The 20,657-nt window shown below is 32.6% G+C and overlaps 1 protein-coding gene and 1 long non-coding RNA gene across 2 annotated transcripts; one reads left to right on the plus strand and one right to left on the minus strand.

The window, feature by feature from the left end:
- Window positions 1-104: 104 nt before the first annotated feature.
- On the minus strand, window positions 105-10,656 carry LOC133036236 (uncharacterized). The gene is made up of 3 exons (XM_061112755.1): window positions 10,650-10,656; window positions 6,147-7,220; window positions 105-203 (listed from the first exon to the last, which is right to left on the minus strand). The coding sequence occupies exons 1-3, from the start codon at window positions 10,654-10,656 to the stop codon at window positions 181-183; spliced, it is 1,104 nt and encodes a 367-aa protein (XP_060968738.1). The 3' UTR covers window positions 105-180.
- Window positions 10,657-17,869: 7,213 nt separating this feature from the next.
- LOC115695938 (uncharacterized) lies at window positions 17,870-19,531 on the plus strand. The gene is made up of 3 exons (XR_009686695.1): window positions 17,870-18,017; window positions 18,323-18,413; window positions 18,549-19,531. It is a non-coding gene; the product is annotated as an uncharacterized LOC115695938 (long non-coding RNA).
- Window positions 19,532-20,657: the final 1,126 nt, after the last annotated feature.

Consider the following 20,657-nt stretch of genomic DNA (forward strand, 5'->3'; position numbering starts at 1 on the left):
AAATATTCAAGCATGAGATCTCATTGTTTAAAACACAATTCTTTTAGTACTGTAAACTTAAATAACAACTAGTTAAGTCAAAATAATAGTTCCAAAATGTTTAGCAGTAAAAAAAAACATTAAAAGCAAAATACTGTGCCAGCCCCCTAACATGCGGTCCACGCCTCGAGCTCTTCATTCTCACTGCTTAGCCTTACCCTTACCTGCACACAGAGTACCCGTGAGCTAACGCCCAGTAAGAAGAGCTATGTAGGACATAACCCTCCTAACTAGTTACTTGACATAATTTGCTCTTTAATATTAATCAACAGTAATTCACATTCCATAAATATATCCACAACGCATGTTGTTCTCACATGCACCAATCATGTCTCATATCGCACATTATACTCACATACGATAATCAACTATACACTCATGTTGATCAGACATGAGGTAAACTGCCCTGCCTTGTGTTATTCTCACACTTGGCATCCAACAGGGTAATTAATTACCATAAGTTGTACTCACCCATGATAATATTATAACCTGCAAGTGTTATGCTCACACAAGCAGCAAGACCCTAATATTATTCTCATGCTAATGATGCTCACAAAATATAAGGAAATCAAAACACTATCAAATTAAATAACAACCAACCCAAGTTGTATGCATAACATACACCCTGTGTACAGATGTCCACTCTTCTTACCTCAGTTGCTAAGACCACACTTGCTACCTCGAGCACCTCAACGAATTTCCTTGTTCAGAACAAGATCCTAGACATTCATTAACACAACAATACACTCCAAATACATTCAAGTATGAATCTCTAAACTCATACAGAAACTTACGTAAACATACTCAACACATAGGTCCATTTCACTTGCATGACACACCATACATAAGCATTTATTATTTTGATTCACCCAAACATATTGCATGGACTCAAACAAATATTCTTAACGTAAAACATGAATTCATACAACACATTTTTACGTAAAATTTACTAAAATACTATTTATTCTTATTAAAGTCCAAATAAATAGTTAATTAATCACCAATAATTATAATAAATACCTACAGCAACCAATAAATAATAAAACCTATTCCATTTGATATCATAGGCAGTAAATGGTATTACAAAAATACATTTTACTATTTTAACAACACTTATCTATTTTTCATAATTAACTTAAGCATTAATTAAGTAAATTCATGAAAAATACCAAAATTGATTAAAAACCGAATCTAACTCTACTAATATACTTTATAATCTTTAATAGGTCATAAATAATTTTCTTTGAATTTTCTAAGCAACCTAGGTATTTTTCATAATTAAAATAATAAATAACATCAATAATTCATGAAAAATACATAATCGCCTGAAAATTCAATCTACCAATTTTATAACCGTTTATATATCATAGTCCATCATATAAAATAAATCTAGATTTTTCTGAGCAACCTAAGTATTTTTCATAATTAATTTAATAAATAACACAAATAATTCATGAAAAATACAAAATTAACCGAAATTCGAATCTACCAATTTTGCAATAGTTTATATCTCATAACTAATCATATAAAATATATTTAGATTTTTCTGAGTAATCTAAGTATTTTTCATATTTAATTTAACAAACAAACCAAATAATTCATAATAAATCAAATAATTGCAAGAAAATTATCAAACTTCATAGTAGGCCTAAGAACACCTAGCACAAGTCAAGAACTGAAAGAAAATCGAAAAATAACCTCCACAAACCCCTAAACGGAGTGTCGCCGGAGTTCTTGTCGGTTTCGTCGCCGGTAAAGTGTAACTTTGTCTCCGACTGCTCTTGAAGCGTCCTTTCGATTGGGGAAGCTCTCCACAATGCTCAAGACCTCAAAACGATCAAGAAAAGTGGTCCGAGAAGGCAGATCAGGGTTGTCTTCTTCGTTGGCGGTGTACCGTCTTTAATGGAGTCCAAAATTTTGGATTTTCGTTTTGGACGTTAAAGCTTCGTTTTCTTACGTCAAAAACAATCCTTAGGGTCCCATGCACTCAAATATAACCTCCCTTGACCCAAGAACAAGCTTAAACACGTTCGAATTCGAGTCCGTAACTAAGCCGCACCTTTGAAGCTTCAAAAATGGCGAATCTGAAAACGACGACTTCCGCCCCTTATACCACGTTAAAAAGCTTCCTTAGGTCGTATACAAGTGACCCCAAACCCCCACGTTCACCCAGGTTTCACTCCGCTTGAAGAAACAAAAAATTTCGGTATCGTATACGCCATATACGTGCTCTCTCTCTCTCTCTCGTTGGTTCTCTGTTTTGGGTGTACGAAAATAGAGTTTAAAACCTAATTTCTATCGTGTTTAAACCCAAGCAAAATATCGCATTGAACCGAAGTGGAGCGATTCCCATTCCACAAAATTTGGCATTCGGTTCGTTCCGTTCGTGTATATATCGTAACAGTTAATAATAATAATCATAATAATAATAATAATAATAATAATAATAATACGATAATAATAATAATAATAATAATAATAATAATAATAATAATAATAATAATAATATACCCATATAACAATATCCAGACATATGTATCTATTAGGCATTATGCACATGCCAATAAAATCAAATATTATATCATCATAAAAATAATCCCATACATATTTAAATCCATAAATATGTAAAATAAAAAATACTCTCAGCTAAATAAAATTACAAAAATACCCTTTCGGAGTTAGCGGATATTACAATTATCCCCCTCTAAAAGAAAATTTCGTCCCGAAATTTTACTCAAATAATTCTTGATATTGTTCTCGCATATCAGACTCTAGCTCCCAAGTAGCTTCCTCAACCACGTTGTTCCTCCATAGGACTTTCACTAAGGCAATTGTCTTATTTCTCAAAATTCTATCTTTTTGATCAAGAATCTTTACTGGACGTTCATTGTAGGACAAATCTTCCTGCAAACCCAGTGTTTCATAGCTCAAAACATGCGATGGGTCTCACACATATTTCCAGAGTTGAGATACATGAAATACATTGTGCACCCCAGATAATGATGGCGGTAAAGCTATTCTATAAGCTACACTGCCCACTCTATCCAATATCTGAAATGGACCAACATATCTGGGACTTAGTTTCCCTCTCTTGCCAAATCTCTTCACCGAGAGTCCTTTTCGTGGTGTCACTCGAAGAAACACATGATCACCCACTTCGAACTCAATGTCCCTCCGCTTCAGGTCTGCGTAAGATTTCTGTCTGCTCTGAGCTGTGATCATTCTAGCCCTGATCTTCTGAATAGCTTCGTTGGTGTGCTGAACTGCATCTGGCCCTAGGAGTTTGTTCTCTCCCAACTCATCCCAATGCAGTGGAGACCTGCATTTTCTTCCATACAACATCTCATAGGGTGCTACCCCGATAGTAGACTGATAGCTGTTGTTGTAAGAAAATTCAATCAAAGGCAGGTATTTGCTCCATGATCCTTGGAAATCTATCACACATGCCCTCAACATATCTTCCAAGATCTGATTTGTTCTCTCAGTCTGACCATCTGTCTCTGGATGATATGCAGTGCTGAACTTCAATCGAGTTCCCATTGCTCTCTGTAAGCTTTCCCAAAAAGACGAAGTGAACCGAGCATCTCGATCACAAACAATAGAATACGGTGCCCCATGTAATCTCACAATCTCATTCACATAAAGTTCAGCAAAATGGTCCATGGAGTAAGTCATGCGTACTGGTAGAAAATGGGCAGATTTTGTATACCTATCGACGACTACCCAAATGGCGTCATGCTGCTTTGTAGTCTTAGGTAACCCAGTCACAAAATCCATGGAAATCTCTTCCCACTTCCATTCAGGGAGCTTCAGTGGTTGTAACAATCCCGCTGGTCTTTGATGCTCTGCTTTAACTTGTTGACATGTTAAGCATTTGGCCACAAATTCAACTACATCCTTTTTCATACCAGGCCACCAATACAATGCTTTTAGGTCATGGTACATTTTAGTGGTCCCGGGATGAACTGAATAAGGTGTAGTATGAGCTTCTACCAATATCCCCTTCTTGAGCTCATCATTATCGGGCACACAAATTCGTCCCTTGAACCGAATTAATCCTGTGTCTGATATTTCATAATCTTTGGCGTTACTATTCAAAATTTCTTGCTTTAGTTCACTGAGCTTTTGATCTGTCGTCTGCCCCTCCTTAATTCTTTCTAACAAAGTGGATTGAAGTGTGACCTTTGCAAGTTGCCCTGTAATAAACTCTATACCAGCTCGTTCCATGTCTTCCACTAATTCCCTTGATACTCCTTGTAAAGTGGAAACTAGTCCGGGACCTCTACGGCTGAGTGCATCCGCTACCACATTGGCTTTACCGGGATGGTACATTATCTCGCAGTCGTAGTCTTTGACTAGCTCCAACCATCTCCTCTGCCTCATGTTTAACTCTCTCTGGGTGAAAAAGTACTTTAAACTCTTATGATCGGTGTAGATTTCACATTTCACTCCATAGAGATAATGACGCCAGATTTTTAGTGCAAAAACCACTGCAGCTAACTCTAGGTCATGTGTCGGGTATCTCTGTTCGTATTCTTTTAATTGCCTTGAAGCGTAAGCAATTACCTTCCCTTCTTGCATTAGAACACAACCCAACCCTTGTTTAGATGCATCACAATATACCGCAAATTGTCCCTCTTCTGTTGGTAAACTGAGGATTGGTGCTGAGATAAGTCTATTCTTCAACTCTTGGAAGCTTTGCTCACACTTGTCTGACCAGAAAAATTTTAGATTCTTCCTAGTTAATTCTGTTAAGGGTGTGGCTATCTTTAAGAACCCCTCAACAAACCTTCTATAATAGCCTGCTAAACCCAAAAAGCTTCGAACCTCTGAGGCGGTCTTTGGTCTAGGCCATTCTTTCACTGCAGCAACCTTGGCAGGATCTACTTTTATTCCCCCGTTAGTGACAATGTGGCCCAAAAATGCAACCTCGGACAACCAGAACTCACATTTTTTGTACTTGGCATACAATTGATGTTCTCTCAGTCGCTGCAAGGTCAAGCGTAAGTGCTCCTCATGTTCCTCCTCTGTCTTAGAATAAATCAATATATCATCTATGAATACAATGACAAACTGATCCAGATATTCCTTGAAGACTCGGTTCATGAGGTCCATAAAAGCTGCTGGGGCATTTGTAAGTCCAAATGACATCACCATGAACTCATAATGCCCGTATCTCGTTCTGAAGGCTGTCTTCGGTATATCTTCATTTTTGATTCTTAGCTGATGATACCCTGAACGAAGATCAATCTTAGAAAATACCTTTTTCCCTTGAAGCTGGTCAAACAAGTCGTAAATCCTCGGTAATGGGTACCGATTCTTTATAGTCACCTTGTTCAGTTCTCGGTAATCTATGCACATTCTCATAGTACCGTCTTTCTTTTTAACAAATAGAATTGATGCGCCCCACGGAGAGTAGCTAGGTCTGATAAACCCTAACTTAAGCAATTCTTCCAACTGTATTTTGAGTTCTTTCAATTCAGATGGTGCCATCCTATATGGTGCGCGGGAAACTGGTGCTGTTCCGGGCACTAATTCTATCACAAATTCGATTTCTCTGTGTGGTGGTAACCCGGGTAACTCCTCTGGAAATACATCAAGAAACTCAGCAACTACCCGTGTTTCCTCCAGCTTTCTTTCAATTTTCTTGGTGTCATCAACCACATTAACTAGATACCCTAAGCACCCACGCTGCAATAGTTGGCCAGCCTTCATTGCCGAAATAATAGGGGTGCGAGGTTTCTTTCCTACCCCTCTGAACTCGAAAGTCTCTCCATCTTCTGGTGTGAAAACAACTTTCTTTTGCTTGCAGTCAATTGATGCTCCATATTTGGTAAGAAAATCCATGCCCAAGATTACATTAAAATCAAATAAATCTAATACAATCAGGTCTACAAATAATTCTCTACCATCTATCCTGACAGGTATACCCCTAAGCCAACTTCTAGAGATTACAACCTCCCCAGATGGTAACATGGTCCCAAACCCCACAGTAAATAATTCACTCGGTGCATTTATATGATTTACAATTGTGCTAGCAATAAAGGAATGAGTTGCACCGGAATCAAACAAAACTTTACAAGTGGTGTTGGCCATAGGAATCTGACCTGATACAACCGAAGGACTGGCCTCAGCTTCTGCTTGAGTGATGGCAAAAACTCTGGCTGGAACATACTTGTCATCTTTCTTGGGTTCTGCTCTGTTCCCAGTCTGTCCCCACAGTGGGCAATTGCGTTTGATGTGTCCTTCTTTTCCACATTTGTAGCATGCTTTTGCGCGACACTCGCCGAGATGACGTTTGGTACATTTAGGGCATTCTGGAATGTTTCGCCCACTGCTGCCATTAAATCGTTGGTCGTTATCACTTTTGTACCTCTTGTCTTGACTTGGCTGCCCGGACTGGTCCTGTCCTCGTTTCTTGTGGTCATTAGAATTGGCTCCACCTTTCTTCGATTCTCTCCTGGCAGCATTTTCCTTCCAAATTTTGTTTTCACTCCGCTCCGCCGTAAGAGCCATTTCGACAACTTGAGCATAACTGAATTGACCCCTTAACACAATTTCCACATCTCGAGCAACCATTGGTTTCAGGCCTTCCACAAATCGATGTGCTCGCACTCTATCAGTAGGCACCAGATCTGGAGCAAATTTCGCCAATCTATCAAATTTTTGTGCATACTCAGTCACAGTAAGACTCCCTTGGACTAACCCAGTAAATTCATCGACCTTTGCTGCTAGAACTGCTGAGTTATAATACTTCTCATTAAAGACCCTTTTGAAATCGTCCCAGTTCATGGTATCTACATCCTTTGTTTGTTCCACCACCTCCCACCAGATACGAGCATCTTTCCTCAGCATGTAAGATGCACACTTCACTCGGTCATTCCCATCCACCCTTAGCATCTGCAAAATGCTTTCTATGCGACTTATCCACTCCTCAGCCACTACCGGGTCTATGCCTCCCTCAAACTCAGGTGGGTGTTGTTTTCGAAATCTCTCTGCTAACAACTCATGTCTAGCCTCTGTAGCAGGATATACCACTGCAGCTGGTGGGTCTCCATTTTCCGCATCTTGCCTTATTTGGACTGGCGGCTCCGGTTGACGTCTCAGCTGACGAAGTTCTTCATCCTGCCTATGAATGATTCCTTCCAGTGCGGCAATGTGCTCTTCCCATCCCTGTGGTGCTTAAGGTGGTTCATTGATCCCTCCATCATCTCGGCTTTGGCCTTGGCCTTGACCTCGACCTCGACCTCGACCCACTCTAACTGACCTTCTAGGAGGCATTTCTAAACTCCTGAACCACACAAACCAATACACATCAAGATCATTTTGATCATCAATTTTACATGAAAATAATGTTACCCTCTCGCATGCAGAAATTTAAGGCAACTTAATTATAAGTAATAACCACTTACAGTACAGTGAGTCGAGCTCGTCTCATGGCGGTGAACTTTACATGTTAGGACTAACCACATTCTTTAGGACCGTATTGCTCTGATACCATATTGTAACACCCCGATTTCCCGAGATGTCACATAGGATAGTTCGTATAAAACAATTTAATAAGATAAAACCAAACAAATACTTCTTTATTGAAAAATATTCAAGCATGAGATCTCATTGTTTAAAACAAAATTCTTTTAGTACTGTAAACTTAAATAACAACTAGTTAAGTCAAAATAATAGTTCCAAAATGTTTAGCAGTAAAAAAAAAAACATTAAAAGCAAAATACTGTGCCAGCCCCCTAACATGCGGTCCACGCCTCGAGCTCTTCATTCTCACTGCTTAGCCTTACCCTTACCTGCACACAGAGTACCCGTGAGCTAACGCCCAGTAAGAAGAGCTATGTAGGACATAACCCTCCTAACTAGTTACTTGACATAATTTGCTCTTCAATATTAATCAACAGTAATTCACATTCCATAAATATATCCACAACGCATGTTGTTCTCACATGCACCAATCATGTCTCATATCGCACATTATACTCACATACGATAATCAACTATACACTCATGTTGATCAGACATGAGGTAAACTGCCCTGCCTTGTGTTATTCTCACACTTGGCATCCAACAGGGTAATTAATTACCATAAGTTGTACTCACCCATGATAATGTTATAACCTGCAAGTGTTATGCTCACACAAGCAGCAAGACCCTAATATTATTCTCATGCTAATGATGCTCACAAAATATAAGGAAATCACAACACTATCAAATTAAATAACAACCAACCCAAGTTGTATGCATAACATACACCCTGTGTACAGATGTCCACTCTTCTTACCTCAGTTGCTAAGACCACACTTGCTACCTCGAGCACCTCAACGAATTTCCTTGTTCAGAACAAGATCCTAGACATTCATTAACACAACAATACACTCAAAATACATTCAAGTATGAATCTCTAAACTCATACAGAAACTTACGTAAAAATACGTAACACATAGGTCCATTTCACTTGCATGACACACCATACATAAGCATTTATTATTTTGATTCACCCAAACATATTGCATGGACTCAAACAAACATTCTTAACGTAAAACATGAATTCATACAACACATTTTTACGTAAAATTTACTAAAATACTATTTATTCTTATTAAAGTCCAAATAAATAGTTAATTAATCACCAATAATTATAATAAATGCCTACAGCAACCAATAAATAATAAAGCCTATTCCATTTGATATTATAGGCAGTAAATGGTATTACAAAAATACATTTTACTATTTTAACAACACTTATCTATTTTTCATAATTAACTTAAGCATTAATTAAGTAAATTCATGAAAAATACCAAAATTGATTAAAAACTAGATCTAACTCTACTAATACACTTTATAATCTGTAATAGGTCATAAATAATTTTCTTTGAATTTTCTAAGCAACCTAGGTATTTTTCATAATTAAAATAAGAAATAACATCAATAATTCATGAAAAATACATAATCGCCTGAAAATTCAATCTACCAATTTTATAACCGTTTATATATCATAGTCCATCATATTAAAAAAATCTAGATTTTTCTGAGTACCCTAAGTATTTTTCATAATTAATTTAATAAATAACACAAATAATTCATGAAAAATACAAAATTAACCGAAATTCGAATCTACCAATTTTGCAATAGTTTATATCTCATAACTAATCATATAAAATATATTTAGATTTTTCTGAGTAATCTAAGTATTTTTCATATTTAATTTAACAAACAAACCAAATAATTCATAATAAATCAAATAATTGCAAGAAAATTATCAAACTTCATAGTAGGCCTAAGAACACCTAGCACAAGTCAAGAACTGAAAGAAAATCGAAAAATAACCTCCATAAAACCCCTGAACGGAGTGTCGCCGGAGTTCTCGTCGGTTTCGTCGCCGGTAAAGTGTAACTTTGTCTCCGACTGCTCTTGAAGCGTCCTTTCGATTGGGGAAGCTCTCCACAATGCTCAGGACCTCAAAACGATCAAGAAAAGTGGTCCGAGAAGGCAGATCAGGGTTGTCTTCTTCGTTGGCGGTGTACCGTCTTTAATGGAGTCCAAAATTTTGGATTTTCGTTTTGGACGTTAAAGCTTCGTTTTCTTACGTCAAAAACAATCCTTAGGGTCCCATGCACTCAAATATAACCTCCCTTGACCCAAGAACAAGCTTAAACACGTTCGAATTCGAGTCCGTAACTAAGCCGCACCTTTGAAGCTTCAAAAATGGCGAATCTGAAAACGACGACTTCCGCCCCTTATACCACGTTAAAAAGCTTCCTTAGGTCGTATACAAGTGATCCCAAACCCCCACGTTCACCCAGGTTTCACTCCGCTTGAAGAAACGAAAATTTTCGGTATCGTATACGCCGTATACGTGCTCTCTCTCTCTCTCTCTCTCTCTCGTTGGTTCTCTGTTTTGGGTGTACGAAAATAGAGTTTAAAACCTAATTTCTATCGTGTTTAAACCCAAGCAAAATATCGCATTGAACCGAAGTGGAGCGATTCCCATTCCACAAAATTTGGCATTCGGTTCGTTCCGTTCGTGTATATATCGTAACAGTTAATAATAATAATCATAATAATAATAATAATAATAATAATAATAATAATATAATAATAATAATAATAATAATAATAATAATAATAATATGTTAATAATAATAATAATAATAATAATATACCCATATAACAATATCCAGACATATGTATCTATTAGGCATTATGCACATGCCAATAAAATCAAATATTATATCATCATAAAAATAATCCCATACATATTTAAATCCATAAATATTTAAAATAAAAAAATACTCTCAGCTAAATAAAATTACAAAAATACTCTTTCGGAGTTAGCGGATATTACAGTTTTCTAAACTTTATATGTGTTTATTTCATTGGTTTAGAATTCATATTAGGATGTTAATAAAACATACATAGTAGTAAATCTAGATTCTGGTAAAATATTTCCAATAGTATTTCTCCTTACGGATCACGAGACTACTGATTGTCACACAGATAAGCATTAGATAAGTTTGTAATTGATTATCTCGTTTCCAAATAAAATTTTAATATTTAAGTATAAAAACATACTAAAATGTACTCACCATTTATATAAGACATACCTGCCATCATAATACTTGATATTATATAAGATATGTTTTTTATAATAAATAACATTAAATCAATACATAATGAGAGCATTATCTTTCCAAACCATGGTATACTAGAAACTAAGGAGATCAAAATTCAGTTGTACGATCAACTACAAATTTAAGAGTATGAAAAAGGCAAAAAAAATGTATAATAAATTAAAAAGAAATTAAACTATATAAGAAATTTAAATATTTTCATAAAGGGGACTATTACAGGTATTGGGTAAAATACTTATTGATAGGGATAGTAATTTATAACATTTGATTTAATCTAATAGTTCAAATTAACCTTTCAAAACTACACCATAATTAATATATTTATCTATTTATAATTAACTTTGAATATTATGAATTATAAATTTAACTAACAAAACTCCAAACCTAACTCCAAACTATAATGTTTATTAAAAATTTAATTTTAATTATATTTTTTTCAATTTTAAATTTATAATATTTTAATTAAATTTATTTTAAAATAATAATTATACTTATAGAAAACTATAACATGTTCAACTTATAATAATCAATATAAGTACTCTTAAAACAATCAAAACGTCAAGAGTTCAATCCTTTAAAAGTAATATTATATTTCTTTATTTATATTTAATTAAAATTTTAATTAATTTAATAATTTCAATGTATAATTATTTACTTTAATTACATTATTTATATAATCATGCATAAAATATTAATTAATTATTTACTTTTCAAAATTATAATGTTCAATGTATAATTATTTACTTTAATTACATTATTTATATAATCATGCATAAAATATTAAATAATACATATTCATAATATATTTTTTGTTCAACTTAGTTCAATGTATTTAAAGTTTTTAAATATTAAATTAATTATTTTTTTAATAACACTATATCTATATAAATTATGCATGTACAGTTAGCTAGTAGTATACACATATAGTTGGAAAGAGTTAATGCACATTATCCTATCTCTTATTAAGTGACATGAGTTCAAGCCTTGACACCTTCATTTAATAATTTTATACAATTTATTTTTTGCATATTTCATTTATTTCGTTCTTTTTGAAGAGTTTTTTTTCTCCTCTTTATCATTCTCAATAACGGTAATCATACAATCCATTCCGTACTATTTTGAGTGCATTCGATTTGTACTAAGTGAGAATTTTATATTTTAGATTCAATCCAATCCACATAATAACTCAAATTCAATCTGCAAAAGTGCGGATTGAATTGGTTAATTTTTAATATTGAATTACTTAATGTTTCTTATTTTTTTCACAAAACTAACAACAAAATAGAAATAAATTATTGTTATTTTATATTCCCAATAAAAAATTAAAATAAATAAAACAAAAAATTACAAACACAAGGGAAAAAATTATATGTATAAAGAAATATTTAGTTTTATTTTACTGTGTGTACTTACATAGCAAATAAATTACCACTGTGTGTACTTACATAGCAAATAAATTTTACAACAATAAACTATTACATTTGGATGATATTAATGTCTTACCACACGTTTTATAATTATCCAAAGTTGTGGTAGACTATCAAATTTAGATGAGATCGACGGTAATTGAGATCGTTCAAATATTTTTTAGTGCAGAACTTTTCATCTATTTATTATGTATTTTTAATTGAAAAAATTTATTATTCAATTTTTTATTTGACAAAATTTTTCATTTGATTATTATTATTATTGCATGTGTTATTTTATTGTTCACTATTATACTTTATGTAATACAACTATCAATGTACATTAACAAATAAAAATTAAAGACTTTTCACCACAATAATTATAAATTTTTTAAAATTTTATAATATTAAAATTGTTCCAAACCCTAAACCCTAATATTTCTAGATCATAAAATGTAACCAGATTTATCATAATATCTTTAGCAATAACAGAAACAGAAAATGTAACCAGATTTATCATAATATCTCTAGATCGAATTATCATTAAGTTTTATTTTAATAAAAAATCAATTCAGGGTCCTATTACAATTTTAAAAAATACAGGGTCCATTTTGTCATTTAATAAAACAGAAGGTCTAATTGGTAACTTTTGTAAAACACGATGTCTAAGATGGTAGATTTCCACTTACAATAATTACAAACTTTAAATTGTTATAGTATAAGAATTGTTTCATACTAATAATGAAAAAATATTGAAGAAATTTAAATTTTTGTTTGAAAAAAAATCAAATTATTCAATTAATTTAAAAACTTAAATTAAAAATAATAAAAAGCATGTCGTTACAAATGATTGAACTTATGACATTATAGTTGATGTAAGAGAATTTTATCACTTACACTATAATTGTATTATTGATTGCATTGATTATTTTAGGATTAAATAACTTGAATATTTTGTACTCTTTTAGCTATAATTATTATTAAGTAGAAAATAAAATTAATACATAAATTCAAAATTAAAAAATAATTAATTAAAATTATAAAAAGTTATAAGGTAAATAAGTAAAAAAAAAAATGTAGGTTTGGAGTTAACTTTGGAGTATTGTTAATTAGATCTAGCTAATTATATTAATATTTAAAATTAATTATAAATAAAAAAAATATTAATTGCGGTGTAGTTTTCAAGAGTTAATTTAAGCCATTTGATTAAATTAATGGCTATAAATCATTAGGTAAAATGTAAATACTTACTGTATTAACTCCCTTATATAAAGGTAAACGACTATTACATAATTGGACATTGGTTGAGAGGCTAAAAATCTTGCAAATCTCATAACATATATAAACCCAAATCCCATATTTGAAAAAGAAAAAGAAGTAATACTGAAATTTTTTGTTCATTCATAATCCAAATTCTCATAATATATATAATAAATCACACTTTATATTCGAAAAATCTTGCAGCTTGCTTGGAATTGGCAGAAGGATTATCGAACCAAAATCCTATATTCGAAAAATCTTGCAACTTGCTTGAAATTGGCAGAAGGGTTATTGAAACAATATTTCAAAAGAATATTTGATAGTTGATCGTCTCCACTGTGAACGAACTTAGGGTTTAAAGCATGTTCACTTTGAAATTCATTGATATATATATATATCGATTAGGTTAATGTTACGTTCAAATGCACGTATACATAATATTATTTTAGAAAAATATATTAATTTATTTTTATTTTATTTTTTAATTATTACATAATTTTCAAATAAATATATGATCGTATAGTAAAAAAAAACATTAATTCATAATTTTAAAAAAATTATATAAATTTGACACATACATTGTCAAATAGTATATAATTTGGTACTTTAATAAATACAATAATTATTCACAAGTGTCAAATAGGTACAAATATCCTAAATATATGAAAACACGTGTCAATTTTGTACACATATTTGATTTGGTAGTGAGTTTTACTTATATAACATATAATTATTGCTGGAATTATTTTACCAGGATCTAGATTTACTATCATGTATATTTTTAACATCTTAATATGAATTTCTAAAACAATGTAATTTAAACACATAAAAGTTATGAGAAACCTTACAGTGGGTGCAGCGAAATTAAATGACTTATTCCGCTCAGATATCTAACCCCTGTATCCTTTCTGTAGTAGAGTATCACCAAGATCTGAGCCCAAAACTCCTTCCTCGTGTTTAGATTCTTCACAGTCTTACATACTATGATTGAGGACCAACTTGATGTGTGTGGGCACTTACTCAATCATTAATGGCTGAATAATATTTTGTGAAGAGAGGCTTAGTGTTTTTCAAATTGAAGAAGAAAAAAGAATGAAGAGGTCTCATCAGAAAGCTAGGTGTTTAGCTTTAGAGGCATTAGTTGAATGAAGAGACCATAGCCTTCCTTTTATACTATCTTCAATAGGGTTAGGGTTGAATTATTAGGAATAAAAAAATTGATAAAATAGGGTAAAAACTACACTTGATGGCTGGCCACTTAATGGGCCCCACTCAAGTTTGGGTTTTATCATTTTTCTCAACTATTTTATCTATTTTTCACAAATACCACTTTTTGCACTTTCAACCCTATAAATGCCAAAACTATTTATTTAATAATTAAAATAACTATCAAATAAAATTGTCATTTATAATATTTATTAACTAGACTCCATAAAGTCTCTTAATTAATAAATAAATCCCAAAACACTATTTCTGCACAATCAAGCCATATCTTAGTGAAAAATTCATAAACTAGACATAATCTTACAAGCAGTTTGTTTCAACTAGTATAGGGACCATGGTCCTATATAACTGAGCTTCCAGTAAGGAGATCTAGAATTTACCAATTAAATTCTATAACGACCGCCTTAATAAATTGGATTAGAAAATGCAATTAGCAATAATTTCTATTATTTTATTATTATTTATGAATTTAATTATTTTGGACCCCAATATTTAGAAATAAATATTAGAGTTGTAATTTCTCAATTTCGGAGATTTTATTAAACTCTAGGGGTATTGTTTGATTAATATGTGAAATATGCAATTTTTGTAATTTTTGCTCGGCGACAACGGAAAATGCGATGGATGGCTAGATTGATCACATGGGTAAGTTTAGAACTTTATTTCTTAGCGGGGAATATTTTAGAGAAAATAAATTATCGGGATTGATCGGGGTTATGGGATTTGACCATTTTACCCCTAGTTTTAGAAATACCCTAGTTTTAAGTTAAGGGGCATTTTAGTCATTTGCTATTAAGTGGAATAGGTGGCTGTCCCATTAGTTGACACCTAGCACCCTCATTAATTTCAGCAAAGGATTAGTGAGTGATTCCCTTTTCATTTGAAAAAAAATAAGTTTAGAAAATTTAAAGAAAAATCAAATAGAACCTCCTCTCTCTCTCTTTTCTCTTTCGGCTGGGGCAATTCAAGGGGAAGAGCTGTTGATTTTTAGTGTTTTCAGCAAAGAACTTTGGGAGATTCAAGCTAAGGTAAGCTTTAATGAGAACCCTTCTTTAGTTTTTAACTTTTTCTTGGTTGAGCATGTGATTTTCTTGAGAATAGGGGCTGTTAAGATTTAAAGCTTATGTAATCTGATTTCTAGGTTAGTTTTGAGTTGTTGTAAGCTCTGGTTAATAGTTTTGAAAGGTGAAAATGGAATTGGGTAAGCTTGAGCTTTGAAACTCAAGTTTAGGTAATTAATGGCAAGTTGGAACTTATTCGTTTGTTCTGTGATTTTCTAGTTGGTTTAGGTTGTAAATGCACTGTACAGGTATACTGGAAAGTTTGGTGAAGTTTGGTTGAGTTTTGAGGTCATGGGGGAATTTTCGGGTTCCCAGCACAGAACCGAAATTCCGGTTCTGGGGGACTTGTGGCAACCGGTCGACCGGTTGGTGACCCAGAACCGGACTTCCGGTTGGGAACCGGTCTGCCGGTTGGGGGGATTTTTGGAACCTTAGTTTTTCCCAATTTTGAGTTATTTAGAGTATTGCCATGTGGTTTATTGATAGGGAAACTTTTAGTTTCAAGTTTAAGTCCCCGAGTAGTGATTTAGCGAGTCACTCATCTGTGTTACAATTAATGTGATTAGGGCATCCATCTAGCACGAGAATTTCCGTTCAGGTCGGCCAGCACATTTGAATTCGGAAAAACAGGTAAGAACTGTATATAGCGTGTTATATGAGATATATGCATGATGTATGTATGATTGTATATGTTTTCGGTGATATCATAGCGGCACAACAATTGTGTCGGTTCGACAGTACATGCATCGTACTAGTTAAGAGTGATATTCACCCCAGAGAGTATTAATTGGCGCTATCATAGCGGCACAACAATTGTGTCGGTTCAACAGTACGGGCACAGTACTGGTTAAGAGTGATATCATGGCCAATTGTACTCTTGGGTGCTATTGATGCTATCATGGCGGCACGAACATAGTGCCGGTCTCGCAGTGCGATCATAGTGCTGGTAGTGGGAGACATCATGGTCAATAGCACCAACCATTAAGAACGTTCTTAATCAGTTGATAAGCCTTGTAAATAGGTGTATGCACTACTAGAAAAATATAATTTAGCAACACTTCAAAAAAAGGTGTAGTTAAATTATTTTATTTTTACATTAAAAACACTTTTAAAAAAAGTGTTACAAAATCATTATAATTTTATAAATTTTTATTTTTAATAATTAATTATAATATCCAAACACAACACTATAAAAATAAGTGTTGCTATTTATAATTTTACATTAAAAAAGACAACATTTTTTATAAAAGTGTCTCTAAATGTTGCTATTTATATTTATTGTAAAAATGTATAATTTGACATATTTTAATCAAAATTTTAGAGAACGACACCTCTATCCTCTTTCTCCTCTTCTTCCTTGGAGAACCCAACCTACAGTACCACCTCAACCTTGGTTGAATCAGCTGGTTCAGCTTCTTTGCATCAGAATGGAAGAGGACCACAACGAAATGAAAATTGGGCGGAATTGTACAAAATTGGGAGCAAAAATTTGAAAAACCCTAAAAACCCATTCGAAGGGATCCCAATGAGTTTCAGAAACATCAAGAAAGCCCATATATCTCTGAAGGCTGAGATTGTGTCGAGAGCTTTACTTGCTGCGATTCAGTGCTTTGTTTGCAGAGATGAGCGATAAGATTGTCTCCATTATTAATCGAATGCATCGTTATCCCTTTGGGTTAAGGAGTAATGTTGAAGCTTCAAAGAAAGAACTTGAGAAGCTTCAGAAAGAAAAGTTAAAGCTTAAAGAAGAGGAGGAGAAACATTCCGAGGAAGTAAAGTTGCTGAAAGAACAAGGGGGCTCCTTCGCCTTCTTAATGTCGGAGCAGAATCAATGTGGGTATGTCTAACTATCAGAATCGATGTGAAGGTCAAGCAAATCTATTCATAATTTGGCTGAAAGCTCTTCTCCCTGCCGTAATCGATGTGGGGATTTAGGTGTTGGAGCTCATCATTTGGCAAGCTTATCAGGCCAAATAGGAGAGCCAATACTTCTGGGCTTTTTTGTTGTTTTACAAGGTACATAATTTGATAACATAAGTTTAATTGATAATATCATTTGTAAGATTTTTTCCAAAAATAAAGGCTAGATATGACTATGGATTTTTAATATTTATATTAACGTTTTCATTGATATCTGTTTCTCGTTTTTGAGACAATGAGATATTGGAAATGGCTCACAAGAGACTTTCCACCATTTTCATTGGAAGTTCTGTTTGTGTGATTAATTATATGCATTTTGATTTGTCCTGTTTAGGCTGGTGAAGATCTTCATAATATGATCGCTCTGGATTTCTTGGAACAGGGATCGCATAGCTTCAAAAACAGAGGTTTTCCTTCACCGACTTCAATGGCAGTAGACGGTGGTCAGAATGTTGCTGTCGTTGACGATAGTAAGGGCTCTTATCTTAGTTTTCAAACTAATAATATGGGGTTTGATGCTTCATCTCGTATAAGAAATATAATTAAGGTTCAAACTCTGATATATTTGGATGTTTCAAAAAAAAAATAATAACGTTATAATTTTGAAAAAGTGTTGCTATTTAGCTATTAAAATTGATACACGTTCTAAGTTTGTTTCCACTTTTATAGCTCTTACATTGTTTATTTATCTTTTTGTTGAATATATAGTGTTTTTTTTATAAACAAGAATGTATAACTGTTCTGTAAGTAAAAGAAATAATTTTCTCTGCTATAGAAGCTTCAACATTCCAACCTCCTTTCACTGCAACTAAGAAAAATAATATTCACTGCAACAGGAGCTTCAACCTTCTAATACCATATTTACGGTAATCTCTAGAAAATAATATATATTTAGCATATGTTAAACATAATTATTTTTTTTATAATTAAAGTTTAATTTCATGCTTATAAGTGATTTTTGGGATTAAAGGATTTTAATATTTACTCTAATTATATTTCAGCAAAAAAATATTCTGCTATCATTCTACAAAATTTGGGACAAAAAGGCTTGGGTCATCAACATTCTTCAAAATTAAATTTTGGCTTATGTGAGTTTTACTTGTCCTGTTATCTTTTGCTATTGCTTTTTTTTTATTCTTTTTACTGTTATTAATGATATGAGTATAATAGAAATGTGTCATATAAATAGGATTTGTTCTGAATAATATTTGGGCATAACTATGGTTTGACCATTTCACATCTTTTGATTGTCTCTCAATTTTATTGATTAACAACATCAATTTACCTAAAACCAGCATTTTGGCTCTGCACTGCCATAACTACAAGCTGAAAACAAAAACAACTACCCAAACCCAACAATACCATGAAATCTCAAGACTTGCTACAAATGAAGTGAAGCTCATATTTATTTTATTAGTATAAGAATTAATTATTATAAATGACCAATGAACTCTTAAGATGAGTCAAACATCTTTATATCAATAAACATTTTTGAAACTAAAATTTCAAAGCAGACTCACAATCTCTTACCAAATTTTTTAACATTTTCAGAAATTTTCTGATAAATGGGAGTTGAGGAGGAGAGAGAAAAGGTATTGGGAAGCTAATTTTGACAATTTAATATCCCTACTATATTTCAACCATTCAGACCAATCATCACTATTATTCAAACACTAAAATTCACTAAACTGTACAAACAACAGAATCTAAATATGTACCACATGAGTGTCTAATTGAAATTAATTAAGAAAAAAGCTACTTTAAATGTTACCATAAAACATACTATAATACACTAAACTAAACTCTAATCAATACAACAAATTAAACTACGAGCATACCTACATTCTGCTCCAACCATATACATGAACACCTCTTGCAAGAGCACACTGAGGAAGTACAAAACCTACTGTGAATGCTTTCAATACCTTTGATTGCAAGATCAGTATTATTAAAAAATTATCAACACTATATTGAAATAACAATAAGGAACTAACATGTGTACTAAAAATAAAAAATAAATAATAAATAATCTTATGAAAATCATAGCAAATCAATTTTTTACAGGCCACCAATAAATTTCTACTGTTCCATGTGATTTCACTCCATTGATAAATGAGTGATGCACTCCAATAATAAATTTCTAGCATTCTGAATGAATGATTCCAAATTCTAGTTGTTAGAATTTCCTATTTTCTTATAGCCTTGATATGCTTAAAGTTGTGTATTAATCTGGTTTCTTGGCCATGTGCCTTAAAATATTATTGATGTTTCCTCTAAAAAAATAATAAAGGGGTGATTCAAAATTAATACAAAGAAAACAGTCAAGATAAAACAAAATAAAGGCAACAATTAAATACAATATCTTATTCAATTATTAGACCAATTCTGATTATTGTAGCCTAATTATTTCATAACATAAGTTAGAAGAAAAACAAAGGACATGAAATATGGTATGCATTTCAATTCACAATACTATTTACACTAACAGCATCGTTGCTTCCCATCTCTAAGCCATCAAAGAAAAATTCTAAAAAATATTTCTTAATCCTCATTTACTTAATAAGCTTGAGAACAAGATGCTAGAATATTCCATTACATACTTACTCTTATAGTCACACCTTTTTTTAAATGTTCCATAATGATACTCCTTCCACATCTTGAGCCAATTAATTTCAAATGCCATAAATTAAGGTTTTCTTCTACAATATTTCTCTCCATTGCTAAAACCTAGTAAGCATCATGAAGTTTCTGGTTCATCAACGACTTCAGCTAAGGGATTCGACGTATTTTATTTTTAAGTTGAGTTATAAATTTAATACAAAAATAAAGAACTAATTCAAAACTAAATGTTACATAACATAATATATAAACGAACTTAATAATATCTATTACTTACATTTGCACAGTTAGTTGTCAAGTTCACTCATCATCCCAGCAATGGTTAAAATTAATACCAATTTTTCCTTAATTTGCTGATATATAAGTTGTTCAAGTGTGAGAATTAACAATAATTTAGGCCAAAAATATCTTCAGGCCTTTGTAGTTTATATCCTATATAACATGTTCAATAAATTTTAGAATGTGTGATATATTGGGAGAAAAATGTATGA

The sequence above is a fragment of the Cannabis sativa genome, chromosome 3, assembly GCF_029168945.1.
Source record: "Cannabis sativa cultivar Pink pepper isolate KNU-18-1 chromosome 3, ASM2916894v1, whole genome shotgun sequence".
Classification (NCBI taxonomy): domain Eukaryota; kingdom Viridiplantae; phylum Streptophyta; class Magnoliopsida; order Rosales; family Cannabaceae; genus Cannabis; species Cannabis sativa.

Coding starts and splice junctions, on each gene's coding strand:
- LOC133036236 (XM_061112755.1), bottom strand. Junction 204..6,146: donor CAGTCCTTCGGTTGTATCAG/GTCAGATTCCTA, acceptor CTCTGTGTGCAG/GTAAGGGTAAGGCTAAGCAG.